The sequence below is a fragment of the Sturnira hondurensis genome, unplaced genomic scaffold (genome assembly GCF_014824575.4).
Source record: "Sturnira hondurensis isolate 20B ecotype Veracruz unplaced genomic scaffold, ASM1482457v3 Scaffold0000780, whole genome shotgun sequence".
Taxonomy (NCBI): Eukaryota; Metazoa; Chordata; class Mammalia; order Chiroptera; family Phyllostomidae; genus Sturnira; species Sturnira hondurensis.
Genome location: NW_028073411.1, coordinates 5,009,485 through 5,036,057, shown reverse-complemented (window position 1 = coordinate 5,036,057; position 26,573 = coordinate 5,009,485). Strand labels below are relative to the sequence as shown.

At 38.1% G+C, this 26,573-nt stretch overlaps 1 protein-coding gene across 1 annotated transcript in view; it reads right to left on the bottom strand.

The window, feature by feature from the left end:
* DHX15 (DEAH-box helicase 15) overlaps positions 1–23,984 on the bottom strand; it is a 54,383-nt gene extending 30,399 nt beyond the window's left edge. Inside the window, exons 1-3 of the mRNA XM_037044925.1 lie at positions 23,763–23,984; positions 17,019–17,454; positions 11,774–11,967 (exon numbers count right to left, since the gene is read on the bottom strand). Coding sequence (XP_036900820.1) covers positions 11,774–11,967; positions 17,019–17,454; positions 23,763–23,833 — 701 coding nt within the window. The 5' untranslated portion in view covers positions 23,834–23,984. The remainder of the gene's footprint in view (positions 1–11,773; positions 11,968–17,018; positions 17,455–23,762) is intronic.
* Positions 23,985–26,573: the final 2,589 nt, after the last annotated feature.

Genomic DNA, 26,573 nt, shown 5'->3' with positions numbered 1-26,573 from the left:
AATACTCATTCTTTCGTATTTTTCTAAGAGGGGAAATGTTACAAATGGCAGACTGTAAATACTGTAAATCAAGACTAATGAAACTATTATTTGTCTTGCTTTATTAACAACTATGTATATTAAATTTATTAAGTTAAATGGTCAACTAAGCCCAAATTCTCTTACTTCTAGGTTCCAGAGACAGACTCCAGGGATAAGCAGTTAACTTTTCTAGCAACTCAAAACCAGTTTAACAGCTTACCAACACTAGGTATCAGTGTACCAATTCCAATCCTAGGCCCCTCCTACACTAACACTTCCCCCAGAGTCCCAGATCAGTGTGTGTGTCTGTGTGTGTGTAGATGCTATGACCCTTTTCCTAAAAAAAAAAAAGAAAAAAAAAAGTAACCTGACTCAGCACAGAAAAGGCAGAATTGGATACTGGTGCTCCTGCAACAACTATAGCCTTTTTTCTTTACCTAAGTCAACTTGTACTACATTTTATAGTAGTAATGAAATATTTACTCAGGCTAAGGGGTGGATCACAAGAATAGGGTGTTATAATAATAAAATTGTGATTATACAGTTTTGAAGTTTCAATAATAAAGTATTAAACAAAAATTGCATAGGAGAGCCAAAGTCCGAATTTTACCAAGTACCTTCCCTATTATCCAGTGTTTTCCTGTTTTGGGACTAGGACCCACATGAAAGTCATCCACATCACCTGGGAAAAGGAGGAATGTAGCAATCTGTGCTCTATCAATAAAGTGTTCATGCGATTCTGCCCCAGCTGCTGTGGCTCAGTGGATTGAATGCCAGCCTGCGAGCCAAAGGTCCACCGGTTTGATTCCCAGTCAGGGCACATGCCTGAATTGTTGTGGGCATGTGCCCAGTGGGGGGTGCCGGGTGCTTGAGAAGCAACCCCACACTGATATTACTTTCCCTCTCTTTCTCCTTCCCCTCTGTATAAATAAATAAACAAATAAAATATTAAAAACGAAAGCTTTCATGTGATTGACACTTGTTAAAGTGTGAGAAACACTAGTGTGAATTAATCAAGTTAAACAAGAGGTAGAAAAGGGTCAATTAAGCAAAGCAGGTGACTAAAGCAGCAAAAACATCCTTGGAGGAAGTTAGAAAGTTTCTATTTCCAAATAAAATAAAAAACAAAAATGCCAGAGTGCTGAATAGTATCAACTTAGCCTAACTATTTTTGCAATGGGCACACACAGGCAGCATAGTACAACTAGAAGCCAACAACCAACTCTGACCCCAGTCAACATCACCAACTGGGATACAAACAAAGTATGCATGGCAAAACATTATGGACTGCAAACACATTATTGGTTTATAGTTTTGTGTTTACCTACATTTATGTATAATTTTTTGAAGCATGTCAAGTTGTCTGGTTCCTAAAAATATCACAAAAGACCCACAGAACAGTAAAAAATGTTTTCCAAAATACCGTAAAAAAATATTTAAGCAAACTATGTATTATTCATAACTTTAAAAAACATCACTAATGTTCAAGTTATGAATGCAACCCCCAATAACTCACTGTTATCTGGGGTGGTGTGTATGGTGATGGAGGGAGAAATGGGGGGGGGAGTAGAGAGCCTTCCTAAATTCCTATCTTGAACTTCATCCCACCTCCCAAAGGTCTGATTAATCAAAGGTGTTCCAAACAAAAACAAAACAAAAAAACCTGTACTAGAACACAGGGATTAAGCTATTTTTAAAAAACTTTGGCAGGATATGATGCACAATCTAATGTTTTTAAAAAGTTGTTAATTAAACACCTGAAAAAAACATAAGGTTTCTTCATGGCATGAAGTACTGGTGTGATAAAAAAAATAGGTTAATAAAAAACACAATAATTTAATAAATATATAACCCAAGAAAAACCTCACATACAACTGCAAACTTCTTTGGCCAACCCCTGTATTACAAACAAAGCAAAGACATAGCAAACTACACAAAAACTTCATCTTATACCCAAAATGCTAATTTTGTTTAAAAAGCTCCTACAAATCAGTGACAGGCAAATATGAACAATGCAGGGGGGGGGGGGGATTGGGACAAGTGTAATAGCATAAAATAAAATTCAAAACAATATGACCAGGTATCAAATCCCATCAATCCGATAACATTGTATATTTCTTTCCAATTTACCTTCTGTTACTGGGATGCATTTTAAGTAGTATCTTACAAATGACTGTCAACCAGGTAGTGATACTTCTTGAAAGAAAGCCTCAGATTCCAGAAAGAAATACAAATGGCTCATAAACACATGTAAAGATGCTCCATTTCATACAAAAGAAACGCAAATTAAAACCATGATGAGATTCCATTTCTCACTTACAATACTGACAAAGAAGAAAGAAGGTCCACAACACAGTGCTGGCAAGGGTATGAAAACACACCATTTGCTCATTCTTTACTGGTCAGAGTAGATAAAATCTCTATGGAGTGCAATCTGGCAACAGCTAATGAAATTCAAACATACCTTTTGACCCTGACAATTTCATTTGTAGGAAACTTATTTCACAGTTATACACCTGTGCACATGTGAAAAAAGTGTGTGTACAAAGCTGTAAGAGGGTATTAAGGGCAGCAGCAATTTTTAATAACCAGCAAATCTGTGTTTCCATCAATAGAATTAAATAGTCTACGCAGCCATTATAAAGAATGAGGCAATGTTGTTCTACAACCCCAAAATTCAATGTCAGTGAAACCAGTAGCCCTGTGTCTTGAAACATCCCTGCTATAAATGTTAAAAGTTAACTTGTTCTGAAAATCCTATTTTTGAAGTACTATTCCAACATTGTTAGGATTTGATTACCTTTCAAATTATGGGTGTTATCCTGCCATAACTAAATATGCAAATAAATCAAAACCACATTTGTAAATAATCCAAAATTGACTCAGCATGACCCAAAGAAATTCTTAATATCTGTTTCAAGGAGTACCTATTATAAATGACTGGCATTGCTGAATCTGAGTAACTCAATTTGCTGCTTTTCCTATTACTTAGGACAGATTTACAAATATTTACACATAGAAATTTACATGGAGACATGAGGAATGAGGATGGAAATAATATGCAATGGTTAAGAACACATTCTTACTGCAAGACAAGCCTACATTCAAGTTTCTACTTTCTTAGTAGTGTCTGACACTTTGAACAAGTTCAACTTCTCTGATGCCCCATTTGTAAAATGAAAACTTGGTAGCTAGTGTTTTAAGTTAAACAAAACAATGTATATGAACTCCTGGCACTTGGAAATTATTCGATATTAAATTCATACTACACTCTAAACTTTCACCTGATAAATTGGGATCATCTTACCCTCTATAAAACATACACTATTACAGCCATGAATCTGTTCCTACCAGTTGGATTAATTATATTTGACATGAAATGATAAACTCTTAGCACAAAGAGCGGTATACAGGTATCCTAAGTTGTGTGCTTCACAAAAGTGTGAAAAAGATGAGTCTCTCTGTCTCACACACACATGCACACAAACGATCAAATGGAGGAGGGGACTGTAAAAGACTGAAAAGTATCTAGAATTCCACATTTCTCAAAAGACTAAATTCTCTTGAATTCCAGAAAAACAACACCTGTGTATTTTGCAAGTATTTGACGTTTAAACTCCACCTTAAGTGGATATTTTACTACATAATAGACCTCAAAGGCCCCATATTCAGGGAAATGGCACTGGTCCTACATTAATCATGATACATGAATGTATAGGTTTGAAGTAAAAATAAAATAAAAGCCACCCACATTAAAATGCCTACACAAACAGGATGGTATATAGTAATTTCTTCAACATTAAAATAGATTAAGACTTCTGAAAGAGACTGTGATCAAAAGAAATATTCTTTTATTCTCCTTACCACGTAACATATTGCTCCTTGTAGCTCCAATTAGAACACTTTTTGAATGACAACAGTAAGGAACAGAGGAACAAAAACACTAAAAACAGCTTTCACTTATCAAGAAGTATTTTAAAAGACACACTATATATAGTATAATGACTTTAAAAACATAGCTCTCTTCACTACTAAATATGGTGAGAATAAATACCCTAACCATCCTTCACAATGTCAACACTATAAAACGATTGGTTACCAAAAAAAGAAAACAATTTTTAAACATGCCCACAGTGAATGCTATTAGACTTTTTCAATAACTACAGATAAAAACCATCAAATTACCTTCATTCATCTAAATAATTCTTTCCAATATTAATTACTTTAGTACACCAAAGAAACAAAAAAAATTGCTCTAAGTATACATGTCAACTTAAAACGAAGTTATTTACCTCTTTTAAGTGATCTATTTTTGGATTCAAAATGGCTAGCACTTACATGTATTTCTCAATTATATAGGCACATGAAGGTACGACAATTTCACAAACCTAATCCATGTAAACACAGCAGCTTAAAGAAACAAAGCATTCTGTAGTTCAATATTAAGATCTCCTCAAGGACAATTTACGTATAAACCCCCAGCACAATCTGAGTTCAGATTACTGTATAATAATCTCAACATCTCTCTGTACAGCCACGCACTGCACATTGATGTTAACAGGCTGCATATACAAGTAGTGTAACATATAGCCTAGGTGTGTGGCAAGCTGGGTTTGTGTAAGTACAGTCTATGATGTTTGCACAACAACAAAATCATCTAGTGACACATTTCTTGGAATGTATCCCTGACTTCCAGTGGCACTTATAATGGTGGTTAAGAATGAAATTAGTCTTTTTTTCTTTCAATTTATGTGTGGTATTTGTTTAAAAAGCTACTAAGTTATTAGAACATAAATTCTTAGGTTGTTAGGACTGAACTACTAAATAAAAGAAATTTTGAATTATCTCTTTAGAGCAAGAGTACCACCAAAAAAATTCACCCAGACAATAAGCATGCCGTAAACCAAGATAGCACTGTAACATCTACTCTCTTGAAAACCTATTCTTCCTATCCAAGTCTCTCTACCCTTCTCAGCTCAGATAAAATACCCCCTCCAATGCACGTGACACTCAAATTTCCTTCTTAATGCTTCATAGCTTAATTCCCCAACCAAGTCAAAGAGCCAGTGACACTAGCAACAGTTCTTTTATATACTTAATGTTCTTTTCAATGGTAAAGGAATAAACAAAGATTTATACAGGCTCCAGTTCAATTTGATGTATTCTTAGTAGAACCATTACACAGTATGAGGCAACGCTAACCTAACTATAATGATAACAGCACTGTAGCACAGCACTGATTACAGTAAGAACAAACTAGCAGATGCAGAGTCACACAGAAAGGCTCCACACAGTAATTCAAACAAACTGGAATCTAAAATGTTTTAATGCATTCCTAATACCCAAAAAAGGGGACAACAAATCAAACCCTATTTATGGTATGTACCACCCCATGATTCTTAGCTGAATCATCAGCAGCCAAAGCACACAACTTTATTTCTGTATGTTTCAGTTAGAATAATTTGTTTTCAAAACGCACTATCCATTTCTCAAATTTTTCAGATTTTGAATGAAATGCTTTACCATCCTCACAACAGAATTTACTGAAAGCTAGGATCAATGTGTACATTGTTTTTACATTTTTAAGGATATTGGAACTGTAAACAAAGGGCCTTTTATAACTAGTACCTTGCAAGTGCTTATATAATAATGTATGGAAGCCTCAGCTTTCCGTAAATTAACAAAAGCCAGTGGAATTCTAATTCTAGAGTGGTAACAGTAACTTTTCTGCTAAGAACTGTAAGTGGTGAATAACCATTTATTCTTTATTCCCAAACCCTTTCTAAATATCCAGTAAAACTGCCTTTGCCTAACTTCAGTGCTACACCTAAGTTAGAACAAAGCCTACCAAATAACAGATGTTCAATAATTTAGCTTATAATATTTGTATAATTAATGATCTCTAACATACCAAAGCCTGTTTCCACATCTTACTTCCAACGTTAAAAAGAATTTGCATGCACTCACTCATTTCATAGGGACAAGTAATGTCAAGATTGAATTCAAGTCAAAACCCCAAAATGTGATTCACTTGTGTTAAAAGGAATTTCCTTGAATTGGTTTAATAACCTGAGTTAATGGTAATAAGGATCCAATAATTTTCCAAAATGGCCATTTACCACCACCACCACCAGCAGCAGAACCAAGAGTAGTAATGTTGACTTAGCACTTGCTGGCTGTCTGGAATTACTCTAAGGGCTATACACAAATCAACTTATTTGATGTCAGAACAACCCCGAGACACAGTTATTAGCTCCATCTTCTGAATGTTAGAACAACTGTGGGACTTACTAGCTCCATCTTCTGAAAAAAGCACTAAGCCCAGGGAAGTTTATTAAGGTAGCCAAGATCACAGCTAGTAAGTGGCAGAGCTTGCATGCAACCAGACACTGTAATCCTGGAGTCTGTGTTCTAGAATCCATTTCCTTTTGATTCTCTTCTCAAGTCATCTATTTTTAAACAATTGCTGCATTGGAAACCACTCTGGAATCTCAGCATAGGCCTTATGCACTGGTGCTTCGAACTGTTATTTCCACGAGCCCCAAAGAATCTGCTATGCCAATACCTGCTAAATCCTTCCCTGATGTCAACCTTAAAGGTTCTGTACCAGCCAGTTCCTTACTGTAGCAGTGTTTGCCCTGGGTTCTTATATTTTTTAATTCCTTCTACCTTCTTGCCTAGACTGGCTTTTGGAGATAAAAAATTGTTAGTTTCAAATCCAAATCCATAGCATTTCTTTGGCTGATTTGTTCAACATCTCTTTCCCTCAAGCTTTATAACAGACTTATCATGCCTTGAAATCACCTTGAAACCCAAGAATATTCATCCCTCATTGTCAATTATATAGAATCTAACCACATCTTGTCTTTAAAATTTCTTGATTACCTAAGCAGCTTGTCCCAAAGTTACATATAAAAACATGCGCCCTCTGAGAATGCTGTAACATTGTGCTTCATAAACACTGCCCTAGCTTGGGTCCTTAGCCTTGTGACATATTCCAAAATTGAAATGAATGTGATATCCAAAAGCAAAACATTCAGAATAAAAGGCAAATTATGTACACCAAAGCACCCTGTCACTATACCCTCTCTACCAAGAGAAGTTTTAACATATCAGGGAAAATAAATTCCTATAAAAAATTCCTACCACTTTCCCACAATCATACTGAAAAACGGATAAATTTCAGTGTTACCCCTTTCATTCTCCTCTGATTTTTTTTTTTAAAAAGGATTCCATGCACAAAGCAAGTATACACATAAAGACACAGTCTCTGTTCCCAGTTTATACTCCAACCAGGCAGGAGAAATAAATCAACCTGTGATCATCCACACTGTCCAAAAACCAGCCCTAACACCTCAAGTGATATGGAATAGATCGCTGACTTACACCAATCAGTTGGATACTTTAAATATGCAGACATTGCCTTCTCAAATAAAAAGATTTTACCCTGCAGCAAAAGGAGTTTTTAAAAATGCTGTTCTATCTACCTAGGAAGATCTGCACCCTGTTAGCATAACCTGAAATCTAGCAAACCGTTACTTTAAATTCAGGCCTTGACTTAAATTCTCCTTCTCTTCTCCAACCTAAATTGAGTTTTCAAATCATGCCTTCATATAAACCCCAATGTTCTCTTTCAGAAGCCCAATCACAATGTGAAATTTTACATTTACTTTTTATGTTTTTATGGTGACAGAGACCAGATTTACTTTTTACTACTATACCTAGCACTACAATACAATAGCACTCAGTTATTATTTGACTAAAAGACTAAGTATTACTTGTGTCAATTACTGGGTTCCCTCAAAATCAAACTAGATCAGTAATTGCCGGGGGGGGGGGGGCAGACAACAAAAAGGAACCAGGAACCATCACCCAAAATAACAGTGAAATTAGCTATCAAATTAAGGATGTCAAAAAATTGAGATTCAAGACTATCAACTATTTCATTCACTTAAAAAAAAAAGGATGAATTTACTCCAACTACAAAGCGCTTCTTAAAATCCACTGCAAAAACAAGTTTATCAACCTGTAACTTCAATATAAATACATCAAAAGATACGCAGATAGTTTTCTCAGACGAGTCACAAATTTGGCAGCTATCTTTCAGTAACAGGTCTTGCTCTTCTTCAGCTACTCATTGTGTTTTTCATTCTTTCCCCTCCTCCCCATCATTTCCAGGATGGCACAAAGAACACTTCAGGCAGAAGATGAGAGCAGGTAAGTATATCACAAAACTTAAAAGCCATTTAGCGGTGGTGGTTCTACAAATTAACCTGCCTAACTAAGGGACTGGCTAGCTATTTAAGGCTGGTCTAACAGAGTGTGCACTAATTTATGCTAAACCCAATCCTCTGAAAATGACACAATATTCCACCTAGAACCTAAAATTTATGTATAGTGTCCCCAAAGAATTGGGGACACTATCTTTGGACACTTTATCTGTATAGACATGCTGTAACGAATTTAGCTAAAGTACTCTCAAACAAACTTCTATCTCTCCTCAACCTCGACTGAAGTCCCTTGGGCAGAAACTTCAGAAGTTAGTCTTCTTTACCATCTTCCTATGGTGAAAAATTAAAGACATCTGGCTACACAATGGACACATAAACATTTGAAATCTATATATGAAAATAGTGGAAAATATCGACAGCTGTCTGATGTATTCACTCTTCCTAGCCAATTAATTATGTAGCTGATCCTCATTTAGTTAAGGCTTTAATTCATTTTAACATCTATGTTCTGAAGACAGGAGTTGAAGTGATGATGCAAAATACAGGGTCCAGCACAAATAACATCCCTTTTGGCTACAAAATCATAAGCATGTAATTCTGCAAAATAACAATGTCAAGCTTAAGCATACCATATGACATTTTAGTTGAAATGTTAAAGCTGTAAATTGTTACACCTATGTTATTACAGCACCAACCACACTCAAGCAGGCATTACTTCTGCTGGACCCTGTAGATATCTAGGCTTTCATACAACACTTTCTTTTTTTTTTTTTTTTTAGGATTTTATTTATTTATTTTTTGGGGGGGGGAGAAAGAGGAAAGAGAAACATCAATGTGTTGTTGCCTCACACAATGTTCTTTTTAATGGAGCACCCCCCTTAGTTAAAACTATCACTAGCCCAGTACTATTAAATAGGACTTACCACTTAAAGATGATACTGGGTTAGCTTCTAACTCTTCAGAAGATTCTAGAACAAATCCCAACACCCTCACCCTGTCTGGAATAAGTTTAGGAGACTTACTTCCAAGGAAACCCTGGTTTCCTCTGGAAACCATTTCATTAAAATATATCTATATATTTGAAAAAATAATGAAGGAGAACTTCCACAATTTGGTAAAAGAAATAGACTTCTAGGAAGTCCAGGAAGCTCAGAGTCTCCCAAAGAAGCACACACCAAGGCACAAAACAAATTACATTACCCAAGATCAAAGATAAGGAGAGAACCTTGAAAGTAACAACAGAAAGGGAGACAGTCACCTACAAAGGAGTTCCCATAAGACTATCAGCTGATTTCTCAAAAGAGATCTTACAGGCAAGACAGGGCTGGAAAGAAGTACTCAAAGTCATGAAAAGGCAAGGTCCTACATCCAAGATCGCTCTATCCAGCAAAGCTATCATTTAGAATGAGGGCAGATAAAGTGCTTCCCAGACAAGGTCAAATTCAAGGAGTTCATCATCACCAAGTCCTTATTATCCGAAATGTTAAAGGGACTTAATCTAAGAAAAAGATGACAACCAAAAATATGAACAGTAGTAAAATAACAAACTTACAACTATCAACAGCTGACACCCCCCCCAAAAAAGTACACTAGGAAAACAACTAGAACAGGAACAGAGTCACAGAAACGGACATCATATGGAGGGTTATCAACAGGAAAAGGAAGGGGGGAGAATGGGGGAAAAGGTACAGGGAACAAGAAGCATAAATGGTAGGTACAAAATAGAAGGGGGAGGTTAAGAATAGTACAGGAAATGGAGAGGCCAAAGGACTTGTATATATGACCCATGGATGTGAACTAAGAGGGGGAAATGCTGGTGGGAGGAGGAGGTGCAGGACGGAGGGAAATAAAGGGGAGAGAAAAAATGAGACAACTGTAATATGTAATGAATAAAAATATCAAAAGTATTTTTAATCTAATGCCCAAAATATCTTCATTTTGAGTTATCACATCTACTTGTTACTCCCTAGTAACTGAACCAAAATCTTTCACAAGCATACATCTTTTAAAAGCCTACCACTCCCTATTACACAGTCCCAATACTGCATATATTAACTTTCTTGTTGTCCAATTTTCCAAATTCTCTTCTCCCTGATCAACTGTGACTTACCAAGAAAAGTTCAATGCATACTGAATCAAATGTCAGAGTATGATTTCTGCTAAACATGAATAAAACCTGCCCTTCATTCTCCTCAAATCTTTGGTATTACTGCATTTTAAAGTAATATAAAACCACAAGGTATGATTTTGTTTAAGTAATTATTTTGTCAATTACACTATAATTACAACCAATGTGATTATCACTAAAAAAAAAAGTATCCAATGAAGAGTACACTTTAAGCCAAAAACATGCCTGAAGCAAACATAAGTTCAACTGCTATTAAATATGATACTAAATTCATTCACCTGAAGTTCTAATAAAAATGAAATGAGGACCAAAGAAAGTAGAAAAGAATAACATACAACTTGAAGATAACTGGGTATGTATTTTGAATAAGAAAAAGTTTAAGTTATGGTATCAGTTATATTTTAAAACCTTATCTGAGAGATATACACTGAAATATTTTCCGATGAAAGTATAATGTCTAGGATTTGCTTCAAATTATGACACAGGGAAAAGGGTGGGATCTGGACGAAAAAGACTGGTGATGGTTAAAGATACATAATAAACATGTAGAGGTTCACTGCACTACTCTACTTCTGCACACACTAAACATTTTCTATAAAATGTCGTTTCCCTGCACAACGCTGCATACACAATTCTGCCATCAAAGGCACATTACTACCCATGTAACATTGTGTTCCAAAATTGTCTTTTAGAAACAACCTCTGGGGGAGGCCTGCATGGTGACAAAAAAATCATTTTTAGAAAATGATTTAAATGTCCCATCTATACAGAATAAACAGGAGCAACAAAAGGGAAAGCTTTTCAAAAGAAGTACCATCAGGTAACATATATCACTACTTACACAGAATACAAGTTTAAGATAAAGATAAAAATTTTTCGGAGCTAAATAAAATGTTACAAAGCTCAATACGGTTGTCAATCGTGTGTGCCACACTACAGTGAAAAGGAATGAGGACTCTGATGAGACTCCAAGAGTATATTACAGAACAAAAGATTCTCCTTTTAGCATATAACATGTGTGGTAACAGCTGTATAATTAACACTAAAAGGCCTCTCCCCCAAATAAATCACATCACATCCCACACATCATTCTTTCTAAAAGTAACTGTCTTATTAAGATGTCACTTTACTTTTACATCAAATTTAAATTACACATTTCACCTAAGATTCATCACCAAGTAACTAAAATGTGACCTTTGAACTTCAATGCCTACTGTATATGTATATATTACTACCAAGAAACAATTCAAAATAAAATGTTATCCAGTAAGTTTAAGATGGTCTACTCTGGGCTATTCTAAAGTTGGGTAACTTGAGACTCCAACAGCAAAGTTCCCTGTCTAGTGGCAGAAAACAAAAAAAGAAAATGTCCATGTTTAAACATAATACTTACTTAAGAATGGTTTTTGCGCTACTGCAGTCTTCAAATCGAATGGAATAGCCAACTTCCTGGCCCAACATCACATCCATTTCATCAGCAACTCTCTGAGCCACACTCATTGCAGCCACTCTCCTGGGCTGGGTACAGGCAACTCCTCTCTTGGGTCCTGGTAAGGATCGCATGTACTCCACACACCACTGTGGAATCTATCAAATAATTTCACATTTACATTAATTCTACTCTGCCTTCATACCAGGTATATTTAACATATTTTATCACATTTTAATAACTGAACAAAAATTCAATCAGGCACACCACAAATTATATATGACTCAAAGTCTCAACAGTACCAGCACTCTAAGACGAGGGAGGGTCATGTACAACAATGACATGACATAACTGCATTCTTGAGTGGGCTAAGTCCACCAAGGCTTTGCTGAATATGCTCTACACTGTATGCACTGGGGAAAAAACCCAACTTACAAAAAATTCTACTTAATAACAAACTGTCCTATCAGATTCAACAGGACCTAGAGAAGCAGCAGCACTTCCACCAAGTAAAGGAGGGCAGCCAAGGGGAAAGGAAAACCAATGAGCACAAGTTGAATGACTGCCATGACAACGGGGCATTTCCTCCCTATTTTATTATCAATAAAAGCTAATAGATGCTCTAATATCACGGTTCCTCACTACCCGAGGGGGGGGGGGACCCATGGGAAAAAATCTAAGTGCTTACTACATTAAATGAGAATCCACTGATACAAAAACATGAGGAAAAAACCACACATTTGGGGGAATTTTGTTTTGGTACAGAATTTGCACACAGATACTCAAGAAAATTGATTGCTATACCATTACTACATTTTAGTTAGGTTACTTCTGTAATTTGGGGATGTATTGTCACTGACAAATACCAGAAAGGAGGGAACAATTCTCTAAGAACACAACAGTGAGTATCTTTAAAGGATTTTAAATGAACAAAAATACTCAACTTTTCAGAGAATGAAAAGTCACTCTCTAGGTATGTAAACCCACAGGCCAAAGTTTAGGTGATTTTCTTGCAAGCCTTTATAGCCTTTATATGTATCTTCATTTCAGCATGCCTCTCACAAATGCATAGTGTACTTTGTAAGACCAAATAGAATGAAGTTTAAAAAAAATACAAAACACTCACTAGTCAATAAAAGCTATTTAAAATGAGTTTGTAATTCTCAAGGCAAGAAGGCTCACAGATTTATAAATTCAATCTAGTGATATGGAGAGCTTACTTCCACTTAAAAACAATGTAACAGCTTTGGCTAATTCAGCAGTTTTGACTCTTGATCTCTGAAACTCTTTATACTCTTAAAATAACTTAGGATGCCGAACTAATAGATTTACTGAAGTACAACATCAAAACTGAAACATTTAAAAAATTAATTACTAACAAAAATTCATCAAACATTAACATAAACATTTTCTATTAAAAAAACTATTTTCCAAAGCAAAAATAATTTAGCAACAGTACATTAATACTTCTACTTATCTCTAATGTCTGCTTTAATAGAAGACAGCTGATTCTTTTATCTGCTATTTTGAATGTGTTGCAATATTTGTTTTGTTTGTTAAGTGCACAAATAAAATTCCAGCAACTCTGAACCAGTTTCAAGGACTTTCAAGGATTCCAAAACAATATTTGGAGTACCACTTAGTCAATCCATCTATTCATACTTCTAAGAATAGCACTGAGAAAGGAAGTAGGTCCTGAAATACGCAGCCTTTGGCTATTCACATCAGGGATCAGATTTTCTAAAGCTATTCCTCTTTCAGCTTCTTCCCTTCCTCCATTTGTGGCTATTTTCCTAAAAACTGATTCTCTATTCTCTAAGCCTTCTTGTTTTATATTGAGCAGTCTTATTCTTATAGTACCTATATTGAATGTCAGTCCTAACTCTACTTCCAACCCCTAACCTAGTAGTCACTTCTACTTGAAGAATGGTATCCTAAAGTTCAACACCAAAACTATTGCTCACCTTCCTCCAAATATTTATTAATTCCTCCCAAGCCCCAGACTTAGTAAGTGAACACCCTAAATCCAATCTATCCTTTATTCTACTGTCCTGTATTTTATAACCTCCTGCATAGTCTATCATCAATATTCTCACCAAACAGGACATTTTATAAAAACCCTTGTCATTCACCTCCAATTAAAAAGCTCTATGGGCCCTAGCCAGGCGGCTCAGCTGGCTGAACACCATGCCATACAACAAATCATTGCTAGTTCGATTCCTGGTCAGGGCGTACATACATATGGAAGGCAAGCAACTGATGTTTGTTTCTGACATTGATATTTTTCTCTCTAAAATCCATAAACACATCCACAGGTGAGGATTTAAAAAAAAAAAACAAACAAAAAAACCACAGCACCACCTCTGATGGCTTCCCAATCTGCAGTGAGGTATATTAAGGCCCAACCTACTGTTCCAGCCTCCTCTCCTCTACCTCACCACCTCACTCTTCCTGTACAGCCTACACACTGTACAGGGCACACAATGCTTTGCCTTCTCTCAACCTGTGCCCTTGCTCCTACCGTCCCTTGGCTAACTAGCTTTAGTTTCTTGTATATGGGCACCACATGTACGTATCAAGTTGCAACATGAAGTGTCTTTACTGAGTCTCAGTCAAAAGTTAGTCATTACTTGATACTGCTTGGAGAATTTCATTTTTCTTTTTTGTAAATGTATAGGTTACAAAGCATCTTAAAATTTTTAATTTATTTATTTATATTTAGAGAGAGGGAGAGAAATAGCAGTATGTGAGAAAAACACCCATTGGTCACCTCTAGTATGCCCCCCGGGGACCTGTGTATGTGCCTCTACTGGGAACTGAATCTGTGACCTTTCGGTCCACAGAACGACACCCAACCCACTAAGTCACACTAGTTAGGGCAAGGATTTCATTTTTTGATAAGCACAAAAAGATAACCAAAAATTGGCTTAGTAATTTTGAGTTCAAGTTTACTAACACTATGCCAAAATTCAGGTGGGTGAAATCCACTATTTAACTGTTTAGTTTCCCTTTGAGTCCCCCAAATGCTCTGCAATCCTAAGTATCTAAGTATCTCAAATATCCAAACAACCCAAATAATCATAAATCTCTTGTTTTGAGTTGACTGGGCCTTCCTCTACACTAACTACTACTAAATAAACTCATCTCTGAAATAAAGTTAACTGTAAGATCACAGAATAACAGTATGAAATAAATACTAGTTTTGGCTGTGAGACAAAGGGGAAAAGCTAAATATTGAGCCCACCTAAATCTACTATGCAACCCAGGAACATTCACAAAACCCAATATTCTTTAAATCTAAGCCTCATTTTGACCATCTGTAAAATGGTGACTAACAACTTCCTTGCTGAAATGTTGAAAAATTAAATACATACCAAGCGCACAGTGCCTAGCTTTACCCAATTAGAATGGGTGTTGTTAGTACTATCCAAATGAGATACACTAGTTGACATAATTATTATGAAACACTATGACATTAGTTACGTTTTAGTTGTATCTTTTTAAAGGTTTTACTTATTTATTTGTAGAGAACAGGGGAAGGAGGGAAAAAAGAGAGAAACACTGATGTGAGATCAATTGCTTTCCGTCATGCCTGGACCAGGACCAAACCCACAATCCAGGCATGTGCCCTGACTGGGAAATGAACTAGCGACCTTTCACTTTGTGGGACTACTAAGTGCAACCTAGTCACGTGGGTAGGGCCATATATTCACTTCTTTAAATTCCTGTCAGGTAATAAAAATAAAAACAGTTCCAGTCCTAACACCAACACTTAAGTTTTCCTTCACTTGAAAAGAAAAATCGTACCAAGGATCAGACCTGCAAATATAAACATGTATCATAGGTACATTAACATGGAACGCAGGACAGTAGGAAACAACATATTAATAATTATTTCTGCATGATAAACAATCATTACATTCGACATGTCCCCGAACTTTCCAAATTGTGTACAACGGCCAGGGACTGCCACTTATGTAATCTCCAAGAAATTTTTAACTCATGGGTCTGGCTCAAGCATAAGAGAATATGGTTAACCTCAGTCATAGCAAGAAAATGCAAATTAAAATTACACTAAAATACTACTTTTCACTATCAGATTTGTAAAAATTCAAGTCCAGCAGTACATGCTAATGGTTTTCCACATATGCTTTCAGGCATGCTCATGGAAAGGTAAACCAGTATGTTACCTATGATAAGGTATTTGGCTAAATGTATCACAATTACAAACAACCCTCTGACCCAGAAATTTCCATTTCTACTGATTTATCCTACCCATATACTTGCTCATGCAAAATAACCATTAGGAGCAGCCTAGATGTCTATAACATGGACCAAGCAAATAATGGCTCATCACACTTGAAAAATATTCTGGAGAGGGGTGGTGGGGGAGAGGGCCAAGGGGGGGGAAATCAGAACAACTGTAATGGTATAATCATTAAAATAATTTTAAAAAGCAAGAGCCCTGCCTAGTGTAGCTCAGCGGATTGTGTGTTGGGCTGTGAACCAAAGGTTCACCCATTAGGTTCCCAATCAGGGCATATGTCTGGGTTGATGGAGGGGTCCTCAGTAAAGCCAGGGGGCAGGGATGGGTCAGTGGGCACTGGAGGCAACCACACATTGATGTCTCCTTCTCCTTCTCCGGCCCTTCCCCCTCTAAAAATAAATAAAATCCTTTTTTTAAAAAAGAAAGAAAAATCTCCTGGATATATTACTAACAAGATACTAGTGTTTAATTGTGACTATGTGTAGGAGGTACCTAGATGAAGTCACAAGCAGACACTTTATTTAGCTCTTCCATTTTCAAAAGATAATATCCACATGGTTCAAAGCAAATCAAAATAAGAAAGAATGACAAAAATGAGAACCACTCCAGTGGTTCAGATGTCTCCACCCGAGCACTGGAAAACAAACATCAGAGCCCCAATTTTGCACTACCTCCAGAGTCAAAGTGGGAGGGAGAGCATTACTCTGCCAACCATAATGTGACAAAGCCAGAAAACCAGCACTACTCCCCCTACCAACTCAGGAAAATAGGTGCTCCCTACTGGACTCCCACTCTGAAAGTCACTAAATGGTGCCAACACCAAAGCAGCTATTTTTTAAGATGTGCTATCAGGAAGCAGACAATGAGATTGATCGCCAGCATCAAATAAGGAACACTTAATAAACTTTAATAAAATCTGTAGCATGGCATACAGTAACTCACCTGTGTTGTTTTACCAGATCCAGTCTCACCAACCAGTACAAAGGACTGATGTCTAACCAGGATATCTGTAAACCTATCCTTATATTCCCAAACAGGGAGCTGAAGCCGTTTCTTTAAAATATCATAGTATCGAGGAGTATGGGGTAAGTTGGTAAATGGATTGATGCACTGTGGAAGTGATGTGTGTCCTGTATGTCCGGTGTGTGTTGAATGGGCAGAATGTGTTGAATGTGTTGAGTGTGCAGAGTGGGTTGAGTGAGCTGAATGGGAAGCTTTTAAAGGTGGTAATCCAGCACTGATAAGCATAGCATTAGTAGAAGCTCGCAATTCCTTCTCCTTTTCTTTCTCCCTCTCCCGCTCTCTGTCTCCTCTATCACGTTCTCGGTCACGATCTTTAGACCGATCTTCACGATCCCTGTCCCGATCTCGATCCTTCCTAAAAACAAACAAACACACAAACAAATGAACAAGTTAAAATTTAGAATTATGATGCTGAACTTTATGCAAACTGTTCACAGCAACATTTTCGCCACAAAGAAAGTAAATGTCCAACAACCAAATGAATTAACTGATATAAAGTTCAATGAATTACGTAAGTACCAGAAATAATGAAAATAACTTACAATCAAAGATTCTCCATGCCTCACCCATAAATATTCTTCGCTTTCTTGATGAGGCCTCAAATTCTGTTAAGGGACTATCTGTCTCTTTCTACAACCTTTAAAACCACCAGATAACACAAGAATTCGGCCTTTTTCTACAAGTAAAATCTCTTCCTACTTAGAAGCTAAATACTGAAGGCATAGTAGGGAAAAGGTAGAACCAAATCAGGCCAAAAAAAAAGAAAAGAAAATTGGGGGGGGGGGGGATGGCATACAGACTTTCTTAGAGTCTCCTTTCAAGTTATGTAAAAAGTATTTTTTGCATGTTACATTCAAAATTTACCAAAAACACTGCTTCTAGACAAAGACAATTCCACCTTACCTCATAATAATGAGTTAAAGGATTACAGGTGGATTTTCTTAGGTTCTACTTTCGTAATTTTGTTGAATAACATACATTGCTGTATAAGAAAAACTAAAATTAAAACACTTTTACTCTTTGGTTTCATTTACTCTTGCACGATATCCTTAACAGCACTAGTAAAACACTGAAAGTATTTCTTTAAATCTATGAACACTTTGGTTGCCCATTAAAGGGCTTCACCGAACACTATTCCCAGCTGTTAAAATTACTCAAGACATGAACTATATTAAACCTAGGCCAATTTTAAGTAGTCAATTCTAGTACCTACTTCTAGTTACTACAGACGATCCCTAACACAGTAAAATTTTTAAATAGTTCAGGCTTATTCATTCTACTAATCCAGTTTACTTCAGATCAAGTCCTAAAGCAGAAAAACCAGCCACAAGGTTTTTGGACCTAGACTTGAAATAGACAACGTGGAGCTATAACACAAGCCACAAGACAGGTCACTGTTCCTTATTCATAACACAAGAAGACATACAAATTTCCCAACACCTTGATCATCAGTAGCAGAGTGGGAAAGAGTATTCATTATCTGTAACAGCATGTTAGCTGTGCAACAGTAACTCCCCTTGGTAAAATACAGCTAAAATGCTAAACCCAGCATTAGGAAGGATAGTTCCCCAATCACAGAAATAAGCTAACCAGTTACATTTGATCTTGTCCTTTCCCAAAAATATAATTCTATTCCTTCAGAATTTACTTAAAAATAAAAGCCTTATTATATATACATTTTACATATATACGCTTTTATATATATTCATCTCAATAATCACTTTCTATAGAACCGCAGAACATACAAGGTAGGATGGAAGTCTCTCATCCATTAGCATAAAAAGGAAAAAGAACAAAGGATTACCCAATAAACTTACAAAATGAATTCTCACAATTCAAAACTTGAGCTTCCTAGCCTATCTTTGAAACATGACTTCAGTCATCCTTTCTCATTCTGCCCCTGGTCTAAGGTGTCCATTAATTAAATAAGTATTTAGACTGCCCCAAATGTGAATGAGGAAGTTTACAATAGGGTAGACAGAAATGTACCCAGCAAAGTACTGTAGCCACAAATGGATCAAAGACTAGATAGCTTTAAAGATCACAGAACATAAAAGAACTTTTAAAAACCATCTGATCTAAAGAAAAAAAATTACATTTCCAGCACTGCACCATAGGGGCAGGACATGGCACACAAAGTGACCAAAATTTAACTGACTTCTATACTTCTAGCACTTAACGTTAGGGACTTAACCTTTCCGGGTTATAAATATGGGAGACAGAAGAATGGACAAAGTAAATCATATTATCACCTTGCTTTGTTACAGTAAAACCTATACTAACAATGGTGTTTTTCAAGGGCCCATGAAGCATAAAATGCATTCTCAAGACACTAAGATTATCTGCTGACCATGAAATGGGGGTAATTGTGACATAAAAGTAAAAGAAACACTGAGTTGCGTAACCAGCAAGGTATTCAGTTGGCCAAAAAGTTCATTCTGTTTTAAAATAAAACTACAACATTTTTCATTTTCATCAGTAACTTTATTGAATGATGTATTCACCACTTTGTTCCACCACCTTCTGCCATCTTTCAGGCAACTTCATAATTCCATCTTCCCAAACTTTATCTTTTGGAGCAAAGAACTGTTGTAGGTGCCTTTGCAGTCTTCCAAAGAATCAAAATAATTTTTTATTAAGAAAATCAAGCCCAATTTACTAATCTGTGAAATGAAAAGTATTCATAAATAAACTCTTAAGAGTAAAATAAGAAAACAACAGGAAGGATGCAGAAGGCAAATTAAATCACCTCAAAATTTTGCTTATAATTCAAACTGTCTACCATCAACAGGGAAGGGAAAATAAAAACTAAAGGTCAGTTAAGGAAGGTGCAAAGCCAGTTTCAGAAATGTGTAGGCTTGTGCACATGCAATTTTTTTTTTAAAAAAAAATAGGTACTTTTATTATAAAAGAGCTTTGTTATGAAGACATACTATTTGAGGTACAATGCTTAAAAACCATCAAAGCTGTGTTTTACAATCAACCACAATAATGCCAGGAGAGACGATATGACAGCTGTTGAACACGTGGTTCTGTGCTCTCCAGGCTCAATCCTAGCTCAGCACATAAGCTCACCAGAGGACCACAGTTATTTCTTTCCTTATCTACAAAACATGGCTCCTTGTATGCCCTGTGGGGTAGTCCAAGAATTAAATGAGGTATTATTCACCATTCAAGGTTTTTAAAAAATTGACAATACCAGGTTAAAATTCCACACAGAATAACATGAACTAAAATACTACTAATAAAAATGTAAACTGGGAATGTGGGGGAGGGGATGTGCAGGGTGGAGGGGCGTGAAGGGGGGGAATGGGACAACCATAATAGCATAATCAATAAAATATATTTTTAAAGAAATGTAAATTGGTCATCAAAATCAGAGTATTTTACACACACATTGCTTTTTATTGGGCAATCTCCCTTCCAGGAACTTCTCTTAAAGATGTAGGTATGCTAATATGCACACACAGGATGTTCACTTCCCACTTAGAAATTAATGAAGTCTAGGAAACTACCACAGCATCCACTGAACAGGAAATTGGTTAAAAAAAGTTACAACACCCCTCTATAAGTGAAATGCTATGCAGCCAATAAAAAGGACAGCGCATAACTATTTTATAGCTTGACATTATTTCTGAGTGAATAGATATAAAACACCCTGAAACATCCCCACATTAAATATTAGAAAGCTGTTCATACTTGTGAACAAATATTCAGAGATCTAAATAAAAGGTTCATCAAAGGATTAAAGACAGGGATGAAATTTTCATGAAATGTTCTGCTTTTTTATTTATATTTTCATGTGTGGACATTCTTGTGTTCCCCAGGGCAAGTTACTTAACCCCACCTACATCAGTGGACTGTATTGAAGACATGCTTATACATACAAAGCACCTAAAACAGTCTCAGGAGTACAGTACGTGCTCTACAGATGTTGTATGATTAGCATATTTATTTCACCATCTCCACAATTTAATAAGAAAAGCTCTCATTAGGAAGCAATATTGGAAACTAACATCAAAGTGAAAAATGTTTCTACTTTCAAAAGTTTTTTCCCATAGTTCAACAGTAGGTTGTCTTTGGCAGTAATTATATACATAAAAAATTGTGGGATGATGGAAAAAGAAATGAGATAATGTTGTAACTGAAACCTTTTAACGTCTATATGAGACCCCAAATTAAAATACACTAGCAGTAAATAGTTATACAGGATGGGCAAAAGTAGATGTACAGTTGTTCTTTATGGAAAACACAATAATTAATAAATAATACAAGAACGGACTTCGTGCTGTGCATACTCACCACTGTAAACCTACTTTTGCCCCTCTCTGAGTATAGTTTAAGAGCTCGAATGTGAAATCTCCCGCTCTGCACTGGAGAAATGATAAAGCCACGTTTGGCAGTGAAATTTACAAAACTGACAAGCCTATCCTCTCGAATAAAACCACTTCCTAACTACCAAGGCTTAAAATAGTAACTTGCAAGATTGCATGACAATTAACAAAAGTGACTTTTTGAGTTATAAAATACAGAGGGAAAAAAACCCCAAGCATTAATAAACATGGTAAGCACACTGCTAAAGAAAATTAGTTTTATGAAAAGTGATATTCAGGTGACTTAAAAACGACAATATAAAAGTCCCTCAAGTAGCTGAGAACTTGAGCTTTATTAAAGGTAGATGTCAGACAATAAATAACCAAGAAAATTGTAAGACCACCACCACAGATCCAGAAAACTCAAATTTTAAATATCTGTTTTGCAAGAGAAAGGGAGTAACCCACATACATATCATGGGAACACTTGTAAGCCCAAGAAAAGCATTTAAACGTTGGACATACACACAAATAGAATAACTCATTCCCTCCCAGGGTGTTTTGTTCCAAACTGAACTCCTGAGAGACATCAATTCCATCTTAACTAGATAACTTATTTTTACTTCACAGGACCCAGGAACCAAGTGTTCCCTACTTTACCAACCCTTTAAACATGCCATTAAAATAGGCTGTAATGACTCTTAACTACAGTGATAGTATGTCTGCTATAATAGAAAAAGCGAGACTACGAGTGAAAATGAAAAGATCAAGGTTCCAAATCCAGCTGTGAAGTGCGTAAGGTCGCACAAGCCACCTAACAACTCTGGATCTCCCCTTTTCATCCGTTAGGTAGAGTTGACTACACTCTTTCAAAGTCTCTTCCAGCTCTAAACTGTGTGACAAGTAACTCTATACTCTCAGGTTCTGGCAGAGTGGGACTTGTAGCCGAAAAAGAGAGAGAACCCAAGTCTAACATGGTAAACTAAAAACTTTACAAAATTAAAATTTTACATGCTTCTGCTTCTCAAATTCAATAAACGTACACCCTAAGCTATCCCAGCTTATACTCCAAACACAGGTATCTGTAAATCAGTAAGGGGCTCTGGGGGAAGAAAAATTCACCTAAGTTATACAGATGGCCTGACACACTGATTCTGAACACGCACACACACACAAATGATAAAATTATGCAAAGTATTTGGATATTCAAACTTCGGTGCTTTGCCTGAATTATCCAAATAAATTATCTCTACTTCAGGAATGAAAACTCACACTGGACAAGAAATGATTTCTATGCAATTGTTACATTCATCTCTACCTTTAAAGACATGCAAAGGTAAGAATCTGAAACTTCACGAGTCTTCGTGTATTTCGACTCTCAATCTCCCCAAGGGCGATATTTTGCCATAAATACTAAAACACATTTTTTGAAAAGGGTCTTGACTTGTTTCAAAAGCTATTTATGAAGGAAGGCTGTAGGGGTAGAAATCAAGAACTTACTGGAATTTTTTTTAAAAAGCCTTCTGATTCCCCGCCCAGGAATGCCCAATTAACCACTGTTTTGGCCAAAGCAGAAAATAAAGGAGATGGCGGGAGCATGGGCAGAGGGCGGAAGTTTGCCTAGTGTCTACTTTGAAGTGTTTGAATGGACGGAGGCCTGCGCTCTCGCGCCAAAGTATAAACGCAGAGGCTCCAAAACACCAGCCTTCCTGTCTACCAGGTATACTCCACATTTTCCTTTCTCCCGGCAGGCGCTCGACTCTCCCTTCCCCCGAGAACTCCTCGTCTGCACGCCTCACCCCATTCCCGCCACCCCCATACCAGACAGCAAGAATCCACGCGCTTCTCTGGCTTTCCGCCCTCCTCCCTTCTCCCGACTAGGCACCCAACCGCCCCCAAGGCCCTTTCCCCGGCCCCTCTGCCAGGGAAGTACCTGCCACCCGCCGAAGGTAACACTCCCGCCGCGCCCTCCCTTATCCCCTCCCCCAGCCCTAGGCCTCACCCGGGAATCCAGGTGGCCACGAGGTCCTCGGTTTCCTCCTGCCCGCTCCCCTAGAAGTGCCTCTTCCTTGGCTCAGTCGGCGGAGGAGGCGTCCGCGTGGCCACGACAGGCCTCTCCACCCTCCTGACTGGGCCGGGCGGAGGCCGCGCAACACCATCTCCCCGCGCCCTTGCCCGGCCTCACGCCGGAGTGGCGCCACTCTCCCCGACCCGCCGCTAGTGAACCGAGCCCAAAGGGAAACAAAGGGTCGGACTACAAGCCCCGCTCCGCCGGGCCGGCCCTGGCCCGCTCCCCGCCGGAACTCCAACAAAGCCCGAGCCGCTGCCTCGCGCCCCCGGCCTGGCTTACCCATCGGTCCCCGCACGCTTCTTGCTGGAGGGGTAATCCTCCCCCAGGTCCAACCGGTGCCGCTTGGACATCTTCGAGACGGCGATTATGAAGGAAGAAAAGCGGCCTTACCGGTGGAGTCAACGGCAGCTACTTAACTCTGGAGGACCCCCACCCCTCCCGCTACAACAGCCTACACCGTGCGGCCAGAACCGGGAGCTAAAATGGCGGCGGCGACGAGGGCTGGGCCTGCGCGCGCGCGCGCTTCCGCAACGTGATGTGAGTGCGTGCCTAGTGAGCGCGCACGCATTGGAGGCGGGAATTCCAGGCCCGCCCTACTTCCTTCCCGCCGGCGCTTTACGGCGTCCGAGTGACTGCGAAACTGAGTGATCCCGTAGCTCTCACGCGCTTTTGATTGAGGAAACGGAGAGAGGAAAGTGATCAGTCTTAGTTAGGAGATACTCATCATCTGTACTACTCTGGCATTAGGAGAGTCCCAGACTAAGAGAGTTGGAGAAACCAGTAAAGATCTCCCCGCTGAGAAGGGGCAGAGCCGAGATTGGAACCCAACTATTTGACTACTCCAGTTCTAGAACTTGAAGTCACTGACCAGACACTCTCAGTCACAGTGAGGAAACTGATGGAGACAAATACCAAAGCTTGATGTGGTCTGTTGTTCTCTTTTTTTACCCAATCCGAACATGCACGCACCCTATTAATGTTTTTAAAATTAATATGCAATGGAGAAAATTGGCAGTAAGGACATAATTAACTTTCCCCCACCCCCCGTGTGCTCTTTTTATACACTTCCACGGTGTTAACTCTAGCTCTATACGCATTCTTACAGCAACCCTGCAAGATAGGTATTATTTTATAGATGTGACCTCTAAGGCAGAAAGAGGTCAAGTAAACAGAGTCATTAGGGCTGTCCCTAAAGCCATAACAAATTTGGGGGGTTATATGACTCATGACTGTTGTGGATCTTTCCCTGAGACCCTATCTGCTGGCCCAGTTGCATTCATCTCCAGAAGAAATGCACAAGAAAGATCTGTGGGCCAGTCAAGCTGGGTGATCTCCGTTGTATGAGAAATGGATGTACGGATGCCTAGGAAGACCGTGGTCAGGTTCTTATCCAATCCACAAAACTGCAATTGCTACAGTTAAATATAACCTTAATATTGAAGCTGATGAAGAGGGTTTTTTAAAATAAATCTTTGTACCAAATCTACATTCCAAGTCAGCACAAAGAAAAGTGAATTATCTTCACTTAAAAAAATATACAAGTTTCTACCCTAAATGTATATTAACCGTATATTGACTTTTATCAGAGGTTATGATACATTAATCATTGAGTTTTAAATCTAGAAAAGAATTTCAAGCTGGTTTTCTCTTTTTATGTCATTTTAAAATGATTAAACCTGACCCCTAGGTCATGCCCAAGTTCATACAGGCAGTTAGTGTCGACGTCAATTAAAATCCAGATTTCACTCCAAGTATTCCAGTATCAGGCTTCCAGGAACAGGTTCACAACTATAAAGTATCCTAAAATTTTGGAGAAATGAGGGGAAAGGTTAGAGTTCTGCCTACAGAAGTCTTCTAACCTTGGAAGCCTCAGTGGCAAACCATCACTTGCCTCTTACAAGTGGCAAAGAGACAGTGAAGAAGGAATCAAAATCAAGGTGATGAGACTTTTTCCTTGGGCTAAGTGTATATCTAAAGAAAACTGGAAACTAATCAGTTGTGTTGTAACCTCAAAGACTGAAGAGAAGCTATATCTACCAAAGATGAGTGGTCTTTCTGGAATCTACAAGGGGAACAAAGGGCCAGGATCTTTCAGGATGTTCACATTCCCTCTGATGAGGGGCAGAGTTCTGGGTCTAGGTGATCCACCCTAGATTTTCACATACAATGCTCCCCAAAGTAGACAAGAGCCATCCACCAGCCCCTCTACAGCATCGCAGTCCAGTTTTTCCTTCTGTCTGATCCTCCTTTCAGGTTTCTCCTCTGGTGTTGAGCCTAAATCCTCCTAGATAAACTCCCTGTGCACTAATCCTTGCTTCAGAGTCTACTTTTCATGCAACCTAACACTAAAAGACTTACTGCCAGAAATGGTCCAAGAAAGCAGGGCAATTGTTAAAATTCCACCCAAGGTACACTGGGAAAGAGCATGCAATGTTGTCCGTGTATGGAGGAAATAATAACTAGAAGAACATTGGCATTTGGTTGGGTCTTGCTAAATGGGCTTGACACTGGAGAGAGAGATCATGTAAGTCTGAGAGTGATTAACTTGCTGTTCAAAGCTAAGTGTGAAAGCCAGAAGACCTTCCAGTAAGCATACAAACAGGCTCTCATATCCTGCCCGGGGAAGGCAGAGAAAACGGATGGCCGTTCCCAGGACTTAAATACAACAGTAGCAGAAGGCCAAGTGAAAACTTCCAAGGAAGATTAAATTATCTGCAAGGTTAGGGCCCTGGCTGGAAAAGAGTGGGCCCAGAGGCCCACACATGGGATAAGGGGCACTTACATTTACAAACTTGAAAAATTCCTAAATCCCCTTCTACCTGGTGAGCCTGTCAAAAGGTAGTGGGGGCTAGTTCTGCTTCCTAGTGAGATAATCAGGCCTCCTCTCTGTGGGATAACTTGTACCTTTCTCAGAATACTCCCCAACTTCCCTTGCTGGCCACTAGGCAATAATTAGGCTTGAGTCACAACATAGTTATTCCAAGGACTCCTTAGGGCTGATAGTATTGAAAAATGACCACAAAGAAGTTGTAGGACAGCCCTGATTGGTGTGGCTTAGTTGGTTGGCATCTGGCAGTCCTGCAAAGCAAA